The sequence below is a fragment of the Ranitomeya imitator genome, chromosome 1 (genome assembly GCF_032444005.1).
Source record: "Ranitomeya imitator isolate aRanImi1 chromosome 1, aRanImi1.pri, whole genome shotgun sequence".
Classification (NCBI taxonomy): Eukaryota; Metazoa; Chordata; class Amphibia; order Anura; family Dendrobatidae; genus Ranitomeya; species Ranitomeya imitator.
This window is the reverse complement of record NC_091282.1, coordinates 304,419,009-304,435,408: the sequence shown is the minus strand read 5'-3', so window position 1 is coordinate 304,435,408 and position 16,400 is coordinate 304,419,009. Positions and strand designations below refer to the sequence as shown.

At 43.2% G+C, this 16,400-nt stretch overlaps 1 protein-coding gene across 2 annotated transcripts in view; it reads left to right on the top strand.

Annotated features, from left to right (window-relative positions):
* Window positions 1-16,400, top strand: part of LOC138670407 (serotransferrin-1-like) — a 192,632-nt gene that overhangs the window by 25,171 nt on the left and 151,061 nt on the right. For both annotated transcript variants that reach the window (XM_069757714.1, XM_069757703.1), the window contains exons 2-6: window positions 8,827-8,984; window positions 9,256-9,355; window positions 11,042-11,218; window positions 11,315-11,477; window positions 13,602-13,666. In XM_069757714.1, coding sequence (XP_069613815.1) covers window positions 8,827-8,984; window positions 9,256-9,355; window positions 11,042-11,218; window positions 11,315-11,477; window positions 13,602-13,666 — 663 coding nt within the window. The remainder of the gene's footprint in view (window positions 1-8,826; window positions 8,985-9,255; window positions 9,356-11,041; window positions 11,219-11,314; window positions 11,478-13,601; window positions 13,667-16,400) is intronic.

The following is a 16,400-nucleotide window of genomic DNA, read 5'->3' as shown; positions in this document are numbered from 1 at the left end:
AGACCATGCCACGCCACAAGTCAGAAAGGATTTTTGTAAGTATAAAATGTGGTCTGACACGGTAGAGCAGAGGTCCCCAACTCCAGTCCTCAAGGCCCACCAACAGGTCATGTTTTCAGGATTTCCTTAGTCTTGCCCAGGTAATAATTGCATCACCTGTGCAATGCAAAGGAAATCCTGAAAACATGACCTGTTGGTGGGCCTTGAGGACTGGAGTTGGGGACCTCTGCGGTAGAGAACCTGTGGTGCATTATTTTACAATTTCTTTTTTTTCCCTTCACAGTGAAGAGCGTCAAAGTCCGGTGGCGTTCGATGAGGGATCGCTTCAATATGGACATGAGAGAGGAGAGTCGGGTTCAATGTGGTGCTGCTCGAAAGATTTCCAAATACAAGTACCATCGTAGTCTCTCCTTTCTGAGGCATGTGGTTGGTCATCGAACGTAGGTATTTTTGTTGTATTCCATGGTATAACATCTGAATTTTTCTTTTCAACAGGATATGTTGGCACTTTAAAAATTGTTATTTTTTGTAATAATGTTTTTCATTTATTTTCAAAACAGAACCTGGAGCACTACCGCTGAACCTGTATTGTCCTCTGTTGGAGCGGCCCCTCATTGAACACTCACCGAACAGTCCCAGTCATCCAATAGCGATGCAGCAAGTGAGCAGTCTTCACAGGCTGGATAACAGGCAGCTGGTCCTTCAGGTTTTCCCCTGTCCCAGTCCTCTGCCACTGATTTTTCTGGCTCTTCTTGGCAGTGGTGAAGGCCTGGAACAGGCCACTCATGCCCGAGTTTGTTCACATAGGCTCAGTCTTCCAGAATGACCTTAAAGCCGTTGGAGACAGAAAGGAAAGTGGGTTTGCGCATGTGTACTCACTTTTTCAGGAAGTCAACCTATGCCTTGACTGCCTGGAAGCCGACCTTCAGAGATCGGCACAACATTTTTTTTTAATGCTATAGAGCAGGGCATGTTGGAAAACCTTACGCCTGTTCTCCAGCTGAATGTGATGCAGGCCTGCCATGCTGCTTACAGCCAGGCTATGCAGCAGACTCGGTACTTCCAGCAGCCAGACATGGCATTTCCAGCTGTTCCGCCACTAACCAGGTTCACCACCATGCCGAGTCCTGCTGCACATCTGCCTCAAACCACCACCATGCCGAGTCCTGCTGCATGCCTGTCTACCTCCACCACTATGTCGAATCCTGCTGCGCACCTGTCTACCTCCACCACCATGCCGAGTCCTGCTGCACACCTGTCTACCTCCACCTCCATGCCGAATCCTGCTGCACACCTGCCTCAAGCCACCACCATGCCAAGTCCTGCTGCGCACCTGTCTACCTCCACCACTATGCCGAGTCCTGCTACGTCTACCTCGACCACCATGCTGAGTCCTGCTGCACACCAGCCTCAAGCCACCACTCTCACCCTCCCAAAGAAAAAAAGAAGCAAACAGAAGGCCAGTACCAGTTCAGCACAGCAAACCAAGAAGACTAGGACCAGCAAACGTACCCTAAAAACTCTTCTACCACCTCCACCCTCACCTTCCAATGTCTGTGTTTTCTAATTTGTCTCTCCCTTACCATGCTTCCGCTTCTAATGTGTCTTCTTCCATCCTTGACCTCCCAGACCCCACGCATTTTGAAGGCCCTTCCCCTGGAACCCCTTCATCATCCACACATGCTAGCCAATCATCCCAGCTCCACTGTCACACTGTAAGCGGCGTTAAAGGGGCAGGACGGCGTACTGGGTCCCTACCACTTTAATGGGGCCCTGGCTTTCCCTTATCTCGGGGGTACCTATGATGGTTAGGAGGCCCGAGCCGCCAGCATTTCCCTGTCTCCTGTGCAGGCCCTATCAGTGGCCCCCTCTCCCCCCAAAGGAGTTGGACTGCACCAGTGTAATAATACAACAAATAACAGGGTATACAGACAAGGTAACTAAAAGTCTCAAACTCACCAAATGCTCACACAACCACATAGGAAACACAGAGAAGGGAAGAGAAGGAATAAACTAGGAAAGAAAACAGGTTAAACATGCAACCAAAACAGCAGACACCAATCTCTGTAAATAAACCTCCAACAACAACACTACGCTCCTTCAATCTCCAAGCCAAACAGTAGAACTGATCACTGACAATAGCTGAAGTCAGGACTGGGTCTATATAGAGGATCAGATTACAAAATCCACTTCAGCTGAGAAACCCAGCTCTCAGCAACTCAGCAATAAGGTTAACTCCTGCACTGCTGGCACAAAGCAGCCAGGTCAGAATACAGGTGAAGACCTTCTGTTCACTGTGTGTGAACGAGGCCCAGAGCACTGCGGTTCTCTGGAACCTCTCTGTCGCGGTAGCCCCGTGACATCCACACCCCCATATCCATCCTATTTTACCCTTCAACATTCCCCAAAGCTAATTTTTTATTCTAATTTTTTATTGTTAAATAAAATTTTGCTTTTGTTTGCACATTCACTTTATGTGCCGTTGCAACACTCATGCACCATCACCACACTTTTTATGTGCAGTCGCCGCAAACACACACTTATGTGTATTGTATTGTTGAGGGAAATTGAAACATGTGTTTAACTAGAGGTTTTTTATTATTTCAGTCAGCAAACATTACATGAACATTTAAACATTACAGGTACATTTTAATGGCAAAACCATTTTGTCTTGCCATGACAGACATCCATTATCAGAAACAAAGTAGACAGCAAATGTATCCCTCATTTGGGCAACTTCCACTGAAGTCCTCAGAGGGTGATCTTGGTAATCATGCAATGTGGTACTAATAGGCTCCTGTAGTTCTAACTTTGGTCGCTCTAGCCAGGATGTAGTTGTGCACAACAACACACACTTTCACAACCTCATCAATAGTATAAATTTTTAGATTAACGGCTGTTCCCAAAATACGCCATTTTGATACCAGCAATCCAAAGGCACGCTCCACAGTTCTTCGTGACCTTGTCAGTCGTTAGTTGAAAATCTTATATGTGTGATTTAAGTCCTGATTTGAGTACGGTTTTAGGAGGTTGGCACACATTTGGAATGCTTCATCCCCAACAACAACAAATAGCATTTGCAGTCCTTCAGTGTTGGGAAGAGATTGTGGCAGTGGAAAATTAAAATCATTAGCATACAATCGTTGACCCATGTCAGAGTTTTTAAAAGTCTGTGAGTCATTTCCTCGTCCAAAATTGCCAATGTCAACGGCGACAAATCTACAGTCAGCATCTGCAATCACCATGAGAACGATAGAAAAGTATTTTTTATAATTGAAAAACTCGGATCCACTTCCAACTGACTTCCTAATGTGAATGTGTTTGCCGTCCACAGCCCCCAAACAGTTAGGAAATTTACAAATGTCCATAAATTTTCCAGCATTCTCCAGCCACAATTCAGTTGTTGGTTGGGGGAGAAATTCTGCACAAAGAAAGTCACATAAAGCCCTGCAGGTGTCTCCAACAATCCCAGAAAGGGTGGACAGTCCAATCCGGAATTGGAAATGGAGAGATGATAATGTCTCTCCAGTAGCCAGGAATCTGCAGAACAGAAAATGGGAAAAAAAATCAGTGCATGGCTTTTAGAAAAAAATCAGTACATAGCTTTTAGAAAAAAGGAAAAAAAATCAGTACATGGCTTTTAGAAAAATCATATTATTAATGACAGGTGTTTCTTTTTCAAAATTACATACCTCAGGGTCACCAACAGACGTTCCTCAGCAGGAATTGCTCACCATAGCTGTGTGTCGTGCCTGGTTATGGATCCTCACACACGTTGCAGCAAGTCATCAAAGCTCTGTTCTGACCTACTGGTGTAGTCAAAAAACTTCTGAGGGTTTGCACGCAGCTCAGTGTACAAAGTATGGTAGGCTCCATAGCTCTCTCGGACTTCAACGATGGGGTGTTGCCAGTAGCGACTCCGACGTCTTCTCCATCTTTCTTTTTCTTTCTTCATAACAAGCAACAGCATAGGCATAAGGCAAGTTTAAATCCAAATCCAGATTATGATATAAGCTTTCCATGCGAAGATCCATCTTGCAGCAGGATACAGCAGCAAAAGATGAGGATTTCATCTGTACAAGGGTCTATATGGAGAATTTCCATTGTCCTATCGAACACAAACGCATAAATAATGCAAACGTATGTAGAAACGCATGCAAATGCAGCGCTTTTTTGCCGTCATGCGTAAGATGTTGCAGATAAAAAATGCTGCGTAAGCATAAATAAATAATAATAATTTTTTTATATAGCGCCAACATATTCCGCAGCGCTTTACAAATTACAGAGGGGATTTGTACAAACAATAGACATTACAGCATAACAAAAATCACAGTTCAAAATAGATACCAATATGAGTGAGGGTCCTGCTCGCAAGCTTACAATCTATAGGAAAAAGGGAGACACGAGAGGTGGGTGGTAACAATTGCTTTCGTTGTTCGGACCAGCCATAGTGTAAGGATTGGGTGTTCATGTAAAGTTGCATGAACCAGTTAACAGCCTAAGTATGTAACAGTACAGACATGCGTTTGCATGCGCTTTTGCATGCGTTTGCGCATGAGGATGATATGCTGCGGACTCAAACGTTAATGTGAACCTAGCCTAATGTATGCTAATCTTTTCAAGTTGGTTTACAAATCTATTTAAGTGTCTAATATTGTTCAGTTTGCATATATTCATATTTGGGGCCACATAAAATTTGGAACAGTCTTTTGAAGGAGTGTTACTGCCATGTTATGGGCACGTCATGTGTATCTACCATGTTTTGGTTTTTAGTGTTTTTAAAATTGTCTTTTTGTTTGCATTGTTGATTACCAAATAAAAACATTGTCTTTTATTTTTGATTTCTGGTGATTCCTATTTTTTAGCATGTGTCTCTCCCTTTGTTTCTTCAAAATGTCCAGCAACTGGACGCTCCAGTGAGAGTTGCAATGTGTTTGCCCTAGAAAGCTGCAGTCCTACTGGGGATGACTTTGTATGGACTTTTTTATTTTCACTTGTGCCAGAAAGGCTGCTTTTGTTTTACTATTTTATCTGTATGTTTTATGAAGAAATAAACCACCCAGAGACTTTCATATAAAGTGTTTCTGTGTCTACCTCGGGAAGAAGCTGAGTGAGCCGACCTTCCACAGTAGAAATAGTCTAGTGGGGCTCTGACACCTCTTCCACTACAGGCAACCCACCAGATGGAGTCTCTACATGTCAAAAAAGTGTTAGTAACATCATCAGCAGTAGCAACAGAAGCCACAACAAAGTGATCACAGGCTGCAATAACATGAGATCAAAGCAGTACACTAAAAACCAGTCTACGTCTGGGGTGCAAAAGTCATGGGAGATCCATGACTTGTTCATGTTGATGACAGTTAGTGGGTTTACACTTTCAGGGGACAGCTGGATGCTCTTATCTGTCAAGGAATCACCATGCAGCGCTGAAGACATATTCTGAGAAAATGCTGGCTGCCGGGCATGACAAAACCTCCAAGGCGTGACAGACATGCTTTGGCCACTCTTCCATTTTTGAACACCAAAATGCAAAAGGGTCCAAACCCTTACTAATGGCATTGATATTGAGCACCAGATACTCCTGCATCATCTTCTCCAGTCTTTCACTATGTGTCAGACTTGTACTCTGTTCAGGTGGTGCATGGACTGATCTAAAAAATATATGAAACCACTCACAGAAAATGCTTCTGCCACTTACACTTCCAACGACGTTCCTGGGGTTGAAGTCTAGAACTGCGATGTGCACTGTGTGCCTCACTGCTGTCTTGGGGAAAACCACTCTTACGATTGTCTACAAGCGTGTTTTGATACTCCAGCATGAGCATGTCCCTTTGCAGAGGGGGAAGCATCTGGCAAAAGGTACTCTTGTACCGTGGATCTAACAGAGTGGCAACCCAGTAGTCAGCACTATTTCTAATCCTAACAATAAGGGCATCATGTTGCACATTGTACAGCAAGAAATTGCTCATGTGTCGGGCCCTTCCATTAGGTCAAAATACATGGTGTGTTGGGGGTGGATTAACGCTCAAGCTTGCTTCTTCCATCCCCTCCCGCCAGCCACAGACAACAGAGCGGGGAACATTATTCTTTTCATCTGACAGTTTCGTGCCCATCATCCCTTCCTCCTCCAATTGTTACTCGGCTTCTGCACCTTCACTAACAGCTTGTCTGGTACCATGAGCCCCACTCGATTGTTGTAATCTAGCCTCCCATGTCTCCCACCTGTGTGACGACAGTCCAGAACTTAAAAGATATTGTTATCCATTCCGGATGGCATCGTCAGCGCTAATTATGTTAATAGCCAATTCAAAACTGTGCAGAAGAGTGGAGAGGTCCTTCATCTCTGCCTATTGCGCAAGTGTGATTTGCACCATGTCCATACTGCGTTGGCTCAGACTATGCATTGTCATTGCTGCCTCAATCGCTGCAACATGTGCAGAGTGGAATTCCACCGTGTCAACACATCGCATATCAACTGGTTAGCCGGTAGGTCGAAAGACCACTGTAGTGATGCAAGAAGTGCAAACGGCAGAAGTGAACACACAGCGACCGTGCTTTTTTGCAGCAGCGCATCTAGGCTGGAATAGTGGCAGAGAAATTGTTGTTCCACCAGGTTGAAGAAGTGACCCATGCAAGGCACGTGTGTGAGCTTGACTCTCCATAAGTCCGCCACCAGGTTAGCACCATTATCGCACACGGCCTTCCCTGGCTGCAGGTTCAATGGGGACAGCCATTGGTCAAACTCGGCCTGGATAGCAGTCCACAACTTTTGAGCTGTGTGACTGCCTTCACCAAGGCATATTAATTTAAACACTGCCTGAATGTGGTGAGCCCTGGCTGCGCAGTAAGGAGGTAGGGTGGTTCCCTCTGCACTGTTGGTTCTGCACAGAGGTTTGTATCGCAAGCATTGGTGATTCCAAGACTTGTGGAGCAATCCCTTCCCCGCCTGCCCCCACAGCCACCAGAGTCACTCAGTGCCCAGTCAGTGAGATTTAACATCCTTGGCCATGTTTGCTCTTCCTGGTGTCAGTGGTGAAATACGTCCTGGCAGACATAGATTTTTTCAAGGATTTAGATGCTGATATGTGTACTGGTGTCTGGACCACACAATTAGCACAAAGGATTCAGATGCTGAAATATGGACTGCTGGCTGTACCACACAATTAGCATAAAGGATATAGATGATGAAATATGGACTGGTGTCTGGAACATAAAATTAGCACAAAGGATTTAGATGATGAAATGTGGACTGCTGGCTGGACCACACAATTAGCACAAGGATATCCTTTAGAGCAGGGCAGGTCAATTAATTTTCCCGAGGGGCCACATGAGAGAAGCTGACATCCACCTATATACCGTATGAGCCTGCAAACAGCCCAATATATAGTATGAGCCCCAAGAGCCCCTACATACAGTTTGAGACCCCACATAGCCCCTCTATATACAGTATGAGACCCCACATAATCCCCTATATACAATATACAATAACCTCTCTATGCACAATGTGAGCCCCCACATAGCCTCTCTATAAGCAATATTAGTCCTCACATAGCCCCCTATATACGGTATAAGTCCCACATGGCCTCCTATATACAGTATAAGTCCCCACATAGCCCCCTATATACAGTATAAGCACACACCTGTAGCCTCCTATATACAGTATGTACCTCCACACAGCCTCCTATAAACAGTGTGATCACCCACATTGTCCCTAATTTACAGAATGAGCCCACATATAGCCTCATATATACATTATGAGCCCCCACATAACCTTCAATATATAGTATGAGCCCCTAAATAGCCTCCTATATACAGTATGAGCCCCACATAGCCTCCTATATACAGTATACAATATGAGCCCCCACATAGCATCCTAAATACAGTATGAACCACAACATAGCCCTCTATATACAATATGAGCCACACATGCCCTCCTATATACATGATAAGTCATCATATAGTCCCCTAAATGCAGTATGAACCATCACAAATCCTGCTATAGACAAGCAAACATCCCATACACATGGAAACAAAAACTATATATACGAACCTTGATCCTGTCTAGTTTCTGGTTCGCTGAGTCTCTGTACATTAGACGAGATGTAATGATGGAAGAAGGAACAAATGGCTCCATCCTCCACTAATGTATTAACCGCCTTCTGTATCCCAAAGATGCAGACATCGGTGAAATTGGGAAGCGGGTGGCCGCAGACAGGCAGCAGAGCAATGGAATGGCACTGACCATTGGCAACTGTTTTCAACCCTTTGGCTTTCTTGATCCGCAGACTAGACTGAAACAGCCAGAGATCCGGATGCTGCCCGCGGGCCGCACTTTGCCCATCTCTACTTCAGAGTAATCCAACTCTCTGTATTTCCTGTATTAGCCAGAATGGAGAGCTGCCTATAAGAGCAGCTACTGTTCTAGTGATCCAGTCTGTACATCCATGACATGGGACCGGTGGTTAGAATGAGTAGTCTTTATAGCTTGAACAAGTATAATAGGTGTTAAAAAAGAGAGGTTGGTAAATCAATGATTTGCCAATTTAAATGAATCGTGATTTAGACTGAAATCAAAACATTTTTTGGGTAATTTTTGTACAACTTTTCTTTATATACTCTTCCCTCTTTTGGAATCCATTCGTATGATTGCTGCTCTAAAGGAGTTGGCCAAGTAGTAATTTTTTGTCATGTGCTGGAACTAAACTAAGAAAAAAATAACCTTGTGATGCACCATCGCTTCTATTTTTACTCAAGCTTCAGTTTCTAGGCATGCAATTTATTTTAATGATTTTCTATTATTTTGCTTCAAAACTTTTCGTTTTCAAGGGAAGAAGTTTCGCTGGTGTACGCTATCTGATGCTGAGCAAAGAAAATGTTCTTATCTGGCCCGGGCTCTTCAAAATGTGTTGTCTTCCAGTGACCCCTTCTCTCGAGTATCCTGTGTCCGAGCTCACAATACCCAGGACTGCATGACCAAAATTAGGGTGAGAGGATTTCAACCTCATAGTACATTCAGACCTTCAGCTAAAATTTAAAAAAAACCTGGGCTATAGTGCTGTTAGTTTGTACATTGTGTAGGTTGTGACATTCACAAATTTTGAAGCATGGACTAAATGATTATAAACACATTTTTGTTTCTAATTTTGGTCCATGTAGGGCTTTTGATAGAACCTTTATAGATTGTTTGTCTAAATGTTCCAAATCATGATTTTTTTTACCTTGATGATCTCTTGTACTGTCATGTTTTTCTTCTAGGGAAATAAGGCAGATGCGGTATCCCTAGATTCAGGTGATGTTTATACTGCAGTCAGCCTTTTTGACCTGGAAGTGGTTGCAAAGGAAGAACATACTGAAGGTATCCAGTTGGTCACAGAAATGTGTATTTTATAACTTAACAGTAACTGAAAATATATACAAATAGTTTTTGAAAGACTGGAGTTATTTAGAAATAGATGCCATAGCAAATGGCAGAGTTGATAATACAGTATATAAATTTCTATTATACATTTTCTGCTGCCAAAAGGAAAAGTGACTTTGTTCTTGATGCTCAAAACACATATTGTTTGAAATAACATGCTAACTTGATCTAAATCAGAGGTCTAAAACCCGTGACTATCTATAACTTTGTAGGAAAAGCAAAGAAAAGTGCTCCATGTGTGTACCGATCTACCAAGTGAATTAGAACAATATGAACGGTGCTCACTTAGCGAGGTTGTACTAACCATGCACAATGCTGGAATGAACGTCCGAGCTCCCCCGGACTGCTGCTCCATTAACCGTACATTCCCACTGCTAAAAGCACGGAGTTGGATGAATGAACGAAGGTAAAAAAACAGGGGTATCTACGGCAAGCAGAAGGAGGAGGCAAGTCAGGTAGGATAAAACCTTTTATTCCACTATGCGTTTCAAGCACAGTTCTGCCTCTTCATCAGGGATGTACAGGCCATAGATAACCATCAACCTTTTTACACGCAGGTGGGGACATCAGAATACATATAAAATTTGATTGATCACTCTATTATTACAAATTGAATTAGCAAATAAAATCTATATTTTGTTCACAGAATTCTGACATTTCAAATACAATGGATTAATTGTTACCACGCCAATGACGCAAAAATGAAAGAGAAAAAAATTGAAAAAAAAAAATATTTTTTTTTCGTCATTGATGGATGTATTCAAAATATCAGAATTCTGTGGACAATATACAGCTTTTATTTGCTAATTCAATTTGTAATAATTGAGTGACTAATCAAATTTTATATGCATTGTGATGTGACCACCTGCGTCTATAAAGGCTGATGGTGATCTACGGCCTGTATACACCTGATGAAGAGGATGGCCCGTCCTTGAAACGTGTAGTGGAATACAAGGTTTTATCCTACCCAGGCCTGGCTTGTCTCTTCCTTGCAGCGGCCAGTAGATGCCACTTTCATTTTTTTCCCCTTCATTTATCTACAACTTTGGGAACCCAAACACTTGAGCCAATAGTTTTTTTTAGAATCTGCATCTTGGTTTAGTTAGTACCTGATCTATTCTAGACCTAAGATTTCACCTTTCCAGGCATACCTGCATAACAGTTCAACTACATGTGCCTCTAAACATACAGTATGTTGTGGTCCATACAATTCATTTGAATAGGACGCGGATTTGTAGTATCCTGCTGTTGCCACTATCAGAAGACGAAACAGCTCCACAATCAATCACTTCCAGCCGGCGGCAGTGTTGCCAACACTGAGAACAACTGATCGACGGGGGTGCCGGGTGTCGGACCCCAACCGATCAGACATTGATGACCTATCCTAAGATAGGTCATCAATGAAAAAGTAGTGGGCCACATCTTTAACAAACTTTGGGTTTAACTTTAACAAACTTTGGGTACAACATGCAATCACAATATCAGCATTATTATATGTAAATGTAACAAAACTACTAGATTTGGAATAACATAATGTAAAATTAAAAGACATGGGAAAAAGGGATTCAAGAGTTCTGGAACATGCTCCAAGTGCAGATCCAACAGTTAATTTCTCCTGTCTAGGAAGCTGTGTGTTTGCTGTAGCTGTTGCTCGTCATGGTACTCTGAATATTCGTAATCTGAGAGGGACGCGCTCTTGCCACAATGGAGCCAAGTGGACATCTGGATGGAATATACCATTAGGATTCCTTCTTTCAAAGAACCTGTTGTACTGGGATGAAGAACAACCTTTGACTAAAGGTAAGAATACAATTACGGTAATTGAATTATCTGTCTCCGAATATATATCTTTCGGTTTTGTTACATAGATAATATTTGCATCTTATTTAATTTTAGTTGTCAGCACATACTTCAATGCAAGTTGCATTCCTGGAATCGGAGTATTTTCTCCAAATCTGTGTGAATTGTGCCAAGGACCAAAGTCTTATGTTCGAGAAAAAAATCTCTTCTGTGAAACAAGCAGCAGTGAGCCATTTTCGAACTCTGAGGGCGCTTTTAGGTATGAAATTATTTTAACTATAAATGTAAAGCAGGAATATTTCCACTTTCTTGAGCTATGCTAAAATCCTCATTTAACATACAAAGATATAATAGGGAGTAATGTACAAAGGGCCCCAAAAGGTGATAGCAAAGCTCCTATGGTTTATCATAAGCTGTCCCATAGACAACGAATAGAGCAATGCCATGCATATCCGGCCACCACTCCATTCCAACGGGTTATTTCAGAACCCCGTTCTTGGGCACATTTAGGGCATAGTCATCATATTCCCAGTGGTCAGCAAGTTACCACCTCTACTGTGGACAGATGCTAATTTGGCGAGTTGGAACAATTATGAATCTGTGTGTTGGCTGCAATAATAATTAATTTGAAATGGTCAGAAAAAAAAAAGAGGAGATTTTTGTGTAAAATCTTTAAATTGTCAAAGCAAAAGTACCAGGATGTTCTGTTTGGGTCCTAATATATCACTAAATTTAAAATGGAGTTTATTGAGGTTCCATCAAGGTCAGCATTGTTTTAGTGGGAAACATACAGGATCCAAGAACAACTCTGAATGACAGCATCAACATGGCAAAAGTTCAAAGGGTTCTCCTAGAGTTCAAATTAAAGAGAAAACATTCTCAAAATGTCAAACAGCCACCAGTGTATTGTACTGCACAGTTGTGCATTACATCCTATTACATGCTATACATCTGGGAAGTGTTAAGGTACCGTCACATTAAGCGACACTGCAGCGATATAGACAACGATGTCGATCGCTGCAGCGTCGCTGTTTCGTCGTTGTGTGGTTGCTGGAGAGCTGTCACACAGACAGCTCTCCAGCGACCAACGATGCCGAAGTCCCCTGGTAACCAGGGTAAACATCGGGTTACTAAGCGCAGGGCCGCGCTTAATAACCCGATGTTTACCCTGGTTACCATTGTAAATGTAAAAAAAAAAAACACTACATACCTACATTCCGGTGTCTGTCGCGTCCCCCGCCTTCAGCGTCCCTGCACTGTGTAAGCGCCGGCCGTAAAGCAGAGAGGTGACGTCACCGCTGTGCTCTGCTTTACGGCCGGCCGGCGCTGACACAGGATGCAGGAGGAGTGCAGGGAAGCGGACGCCGGGGGACGCGACAGACACCGGAATGTAAGTATGTAGTGTTTTTTTTTTTTTACATTTACAATGGTAACCAGGGTAAATATCGGGTTACTAAGCGCGGCCCTGCGCTTAGTAACCCAATTTTTACCCTAGTTACAAGTGAAGACATCACTGAATCGGCGTCACACATGCCGATTCAGCAATGTCAGCGGGTGATCCAGCGACGAAATAAAGTTCTGGCTTTCTAGCTCCGACCAGCGATCTCACAGCAGGATCCTGATTGCTGCTGCATGTCAAACACAACGATATCGCTATCCAGGACGCTGCAACGTCACGGATCGCTATCGTTATCGTTCTAAAGTTGCTCAGTGTGAAGGTACCTTAAGGTTATGTTTCCACAGGCCGTATTACATCCGGATTAGCTGCGGATTGAACGCTGCGTACAGCCACAGCGTTCAATCCGCAGCGTCGAGATGTTACAGCATAGTGGAGGGGATTTTATGAAATCCCATCTCCACTATGCATGCGAACACGCATCTGGCGGCCCTGCATTTCCGGACATGCGGCGCGTCTATTTAGACCGTAGCATGTCTGTTTACCTTGCGGCGATGCTCCGTCTCCGCAAGGTAAATAACACAGTCCTATAGGATGTGTTCAATGAACACATCCGGAATCACCGCATGTACAGAAGGGGGTGGCGCTTTGGGCGGAGCAGGGTTTCCACTCCATCTAAAGCGCCGACAATAAGGCCAATGGAGACGTACCCTAATAGAAGAATATAGCTATCTGATCAATATATGGGGCATCAACAGAACAGTAACACAAATCAGCCTTCATCATGCGACTTTTGCATGAAAGCTACAATAGAGGGAGCTTTCAAAACGCATCTGATTTCAAGATGCTTAATTTTGTATCTGTCCTACAGGAATGGGTAATGAATGTCAGAAAACTCCTATATTTGCAAAGTCGGAGAAGCAATATTTCAGGAGGATTCATTGCAGTTTTTATATAATGTTTCTCAATTATTTCACCTCTCTGTAGATGTCTAAAAAGTGGTGCAGGAGATGTAGCATTCATGGATCATCTGACTATTATGAGTGCAACTGGTAAGTTCTATGCTATAATACAATTACACAAACATTAGAGCCTCCTTCACTAGTCATCAAGTCATTGAGCAACATCTTGATACTTCTGTTCTCTATCATGGCTGGTCACTGAAACAGGAAGCCATGGACAGCTGATGAAAAAGAGCTTACCAAAGCATTCAGAAGGGGAGATGTTCACACATACAGAGGCTGAACAGACATCTGTCTGAGATGGTTTAGAGAATTCTGCATTGAGCAGGTGGTTGGACGCGATGACCCTGGAGGTCCCTTCCAACTTTAATATTCTATGATTCTATGTCAATGGAAAATGCCCAATGTTTTATTGAAATATATTATATTTTCATTAGATAAAATAGATTTATGGAGAATCTGCTAGCGTAGTCTGCATTGTAGTTAGCCATTAAGTAGGGGAGTGTTATTAGTCAACTGGTGAATCACCAAAGATGGAGACATGTTATCCTGAATGGGGGAAGATTGGTCCACCTTTAATGGAAGAGAGATTCCATTGATTGAGACAGGGAAAGAGATTAAAAAAAAACAGAGGAGAGCATTGCTGCCTATGTCTGTGGTTGAAAGTGAGCATTGCCATAGCAGAGGGGAACATTGCGGCCTATGCCTGCAGAGAAGGGTGCATCCTCTGACTAGGTGAAGACCTGGCTGGAGAGGGCAATATAGTTACTTGCTGGAGATTAGAGGACCTGGAAAAGGAGAACTATATCACTACAAATTGCCCTAGAGTTGAATGCTGTTACATGAAATGTGAGTGTGATGTAACAATATTCAGAGTACTATATTATTGCCAATGTCAATGCAATGACAGGCGATAGTGGCAGCAGGAGACATGTGGTGTAGGCAGAGAGACCACTGCTGGAGCCACAGCATGTGTGAATGCTAGTTCACAGTGGAACGCCAACCCCAGCAAGAACAGCTGATGGCCTGTACCGAACTAAAAGGAACCATTGTCTCTGTATGAGACTGTTGGTGGTGCTTGATGCAGCAGAGCTGAGTGTATGTATGTATACTTCATGTAAGGCCGGTTTCACATGTCCTGATAGCCATGTCTGTGTGTGTAATACTTGTGGCACACGTGTGGCAACCGTGTTCCGCATCAGTACCACACACACTGGGGCCAGGGAAGCAGCGGTACAGTTGACGCTATTCCCCAGCGCTGGGTGCTGAAGACGGCTCACATCATTTTTCCCTGCTCTGATGGCGATCAGCGCGAGCAGGGGAGAACGATGAGAGTTATATTCAAGTGATAACAGTGAGAGCAGGTGACAGCTGATGGGAGTATTCATCAGCCACCGCCTGTGTTTTAAGTAAATGAAAAAAAAAGTTGTTGGTCCCCCTGTATTTTTGATAACCAGCCAGGCAAAACTCACAGCTGCGGGCTGCAGCCCTCAGCTGTCAGCTTCAGCAAGGCTTGTTATCAAGAATAGAGGGGTCACCATGCTGTTTTATTCAATTATTTAAATTAATAATTTTAAAAAATGGCATTTGATCCCCCCATTTTTGACAACCAACCAAGCCAAAGCAGACAGCTGGGGGCTTGTATTCTCAGGCTGGTAAGGGGCCATTGATATTGACCTCCCAGCCTAAAAATAGCAACCCGCAGCTGCCCAGAATTCTGGTGCTTTGCCCGGCTCTTCCCACTTGCCCTGTAGCAGTGGTAAATGGGGTTCATATTTGTGGGGTTGATGTCACCTTGTATTGTCTGGTGACATCAAGCCCACGGGTTAGTAATGGAGAGGCATCTATTCATTACTAATTCTATAGTTATATGGTAAAGCACAGCCAGAATAAAGTCTTTTATTTGAAATAAAATAAAACACATTTTTCCATTTTTATTTAAAAATAACAAACACAGTTTACTCACCTAATACGCATTCCTTTGAACACCTCATCTCCTGTAATAAAACAAAAATAAAAAACAACAATATCTCTCACCTGTCCGACATTGTGTCACACACCGAAATCCATGTCTGGGGATTAATAGTTTTCAATCTGGACGGTGCCAAGATGCGACCGTCCAGGTTGAAAACCACTGCTGAATGAGCTGCTGCGAGCTCAGCATCAGTGACCGGCGGGAACATCATCGAGGTTACTACCGGTCACTGAGGCTGCATTCCCAGATGGGGTGAACTGCAGTGACCTTGGTGAGATCCCCGTTAGCACCATGAAAAAAGTCACTGAGTTCACCATAGTTAAGCTCAGTGAGTTCGCCGCTGGTCACGATGAGAAGGACACGAGGGCTTCAGTGGAATGGGCGTTAGGTGTGTTTGTTATTTTTAAGCCCTAACCCTGGCCCATTTTCCATTTTTGCGCTTTCGTTTTTTGCTCCCCTTCTTCCCAGAGCCATAACTTTTTTATTTTTTTGGTCAAAATGGCCATATGAGAGCTTGTTTTTGCAGGACAAGTTGTACTTTTAAACAACACCATTGTTTTAACGTATCGTGTACTGGAAAATGGGGGGAAAAAATCCAAATGCTAAAACTGGCCTGCCATTATGATTCTATAGGTCTCTACGAGTTCACAAACACCAAGCATGTCTAGGTTCGTTTTAATTTAAGTGGTGGAAAAAAAATCTAAAATTTGTTTTAAAAAAAAGTCACCATTTCCCTAGACTTGTACCGTCTTCATTTTTCGTGATCTGGGGCCTATTATTGCATTTTTTGTAATTCTTGCATTTTTTTATTTTTTTGTTGTTACGCCGTTTAGCAATTAGGTTAATGCT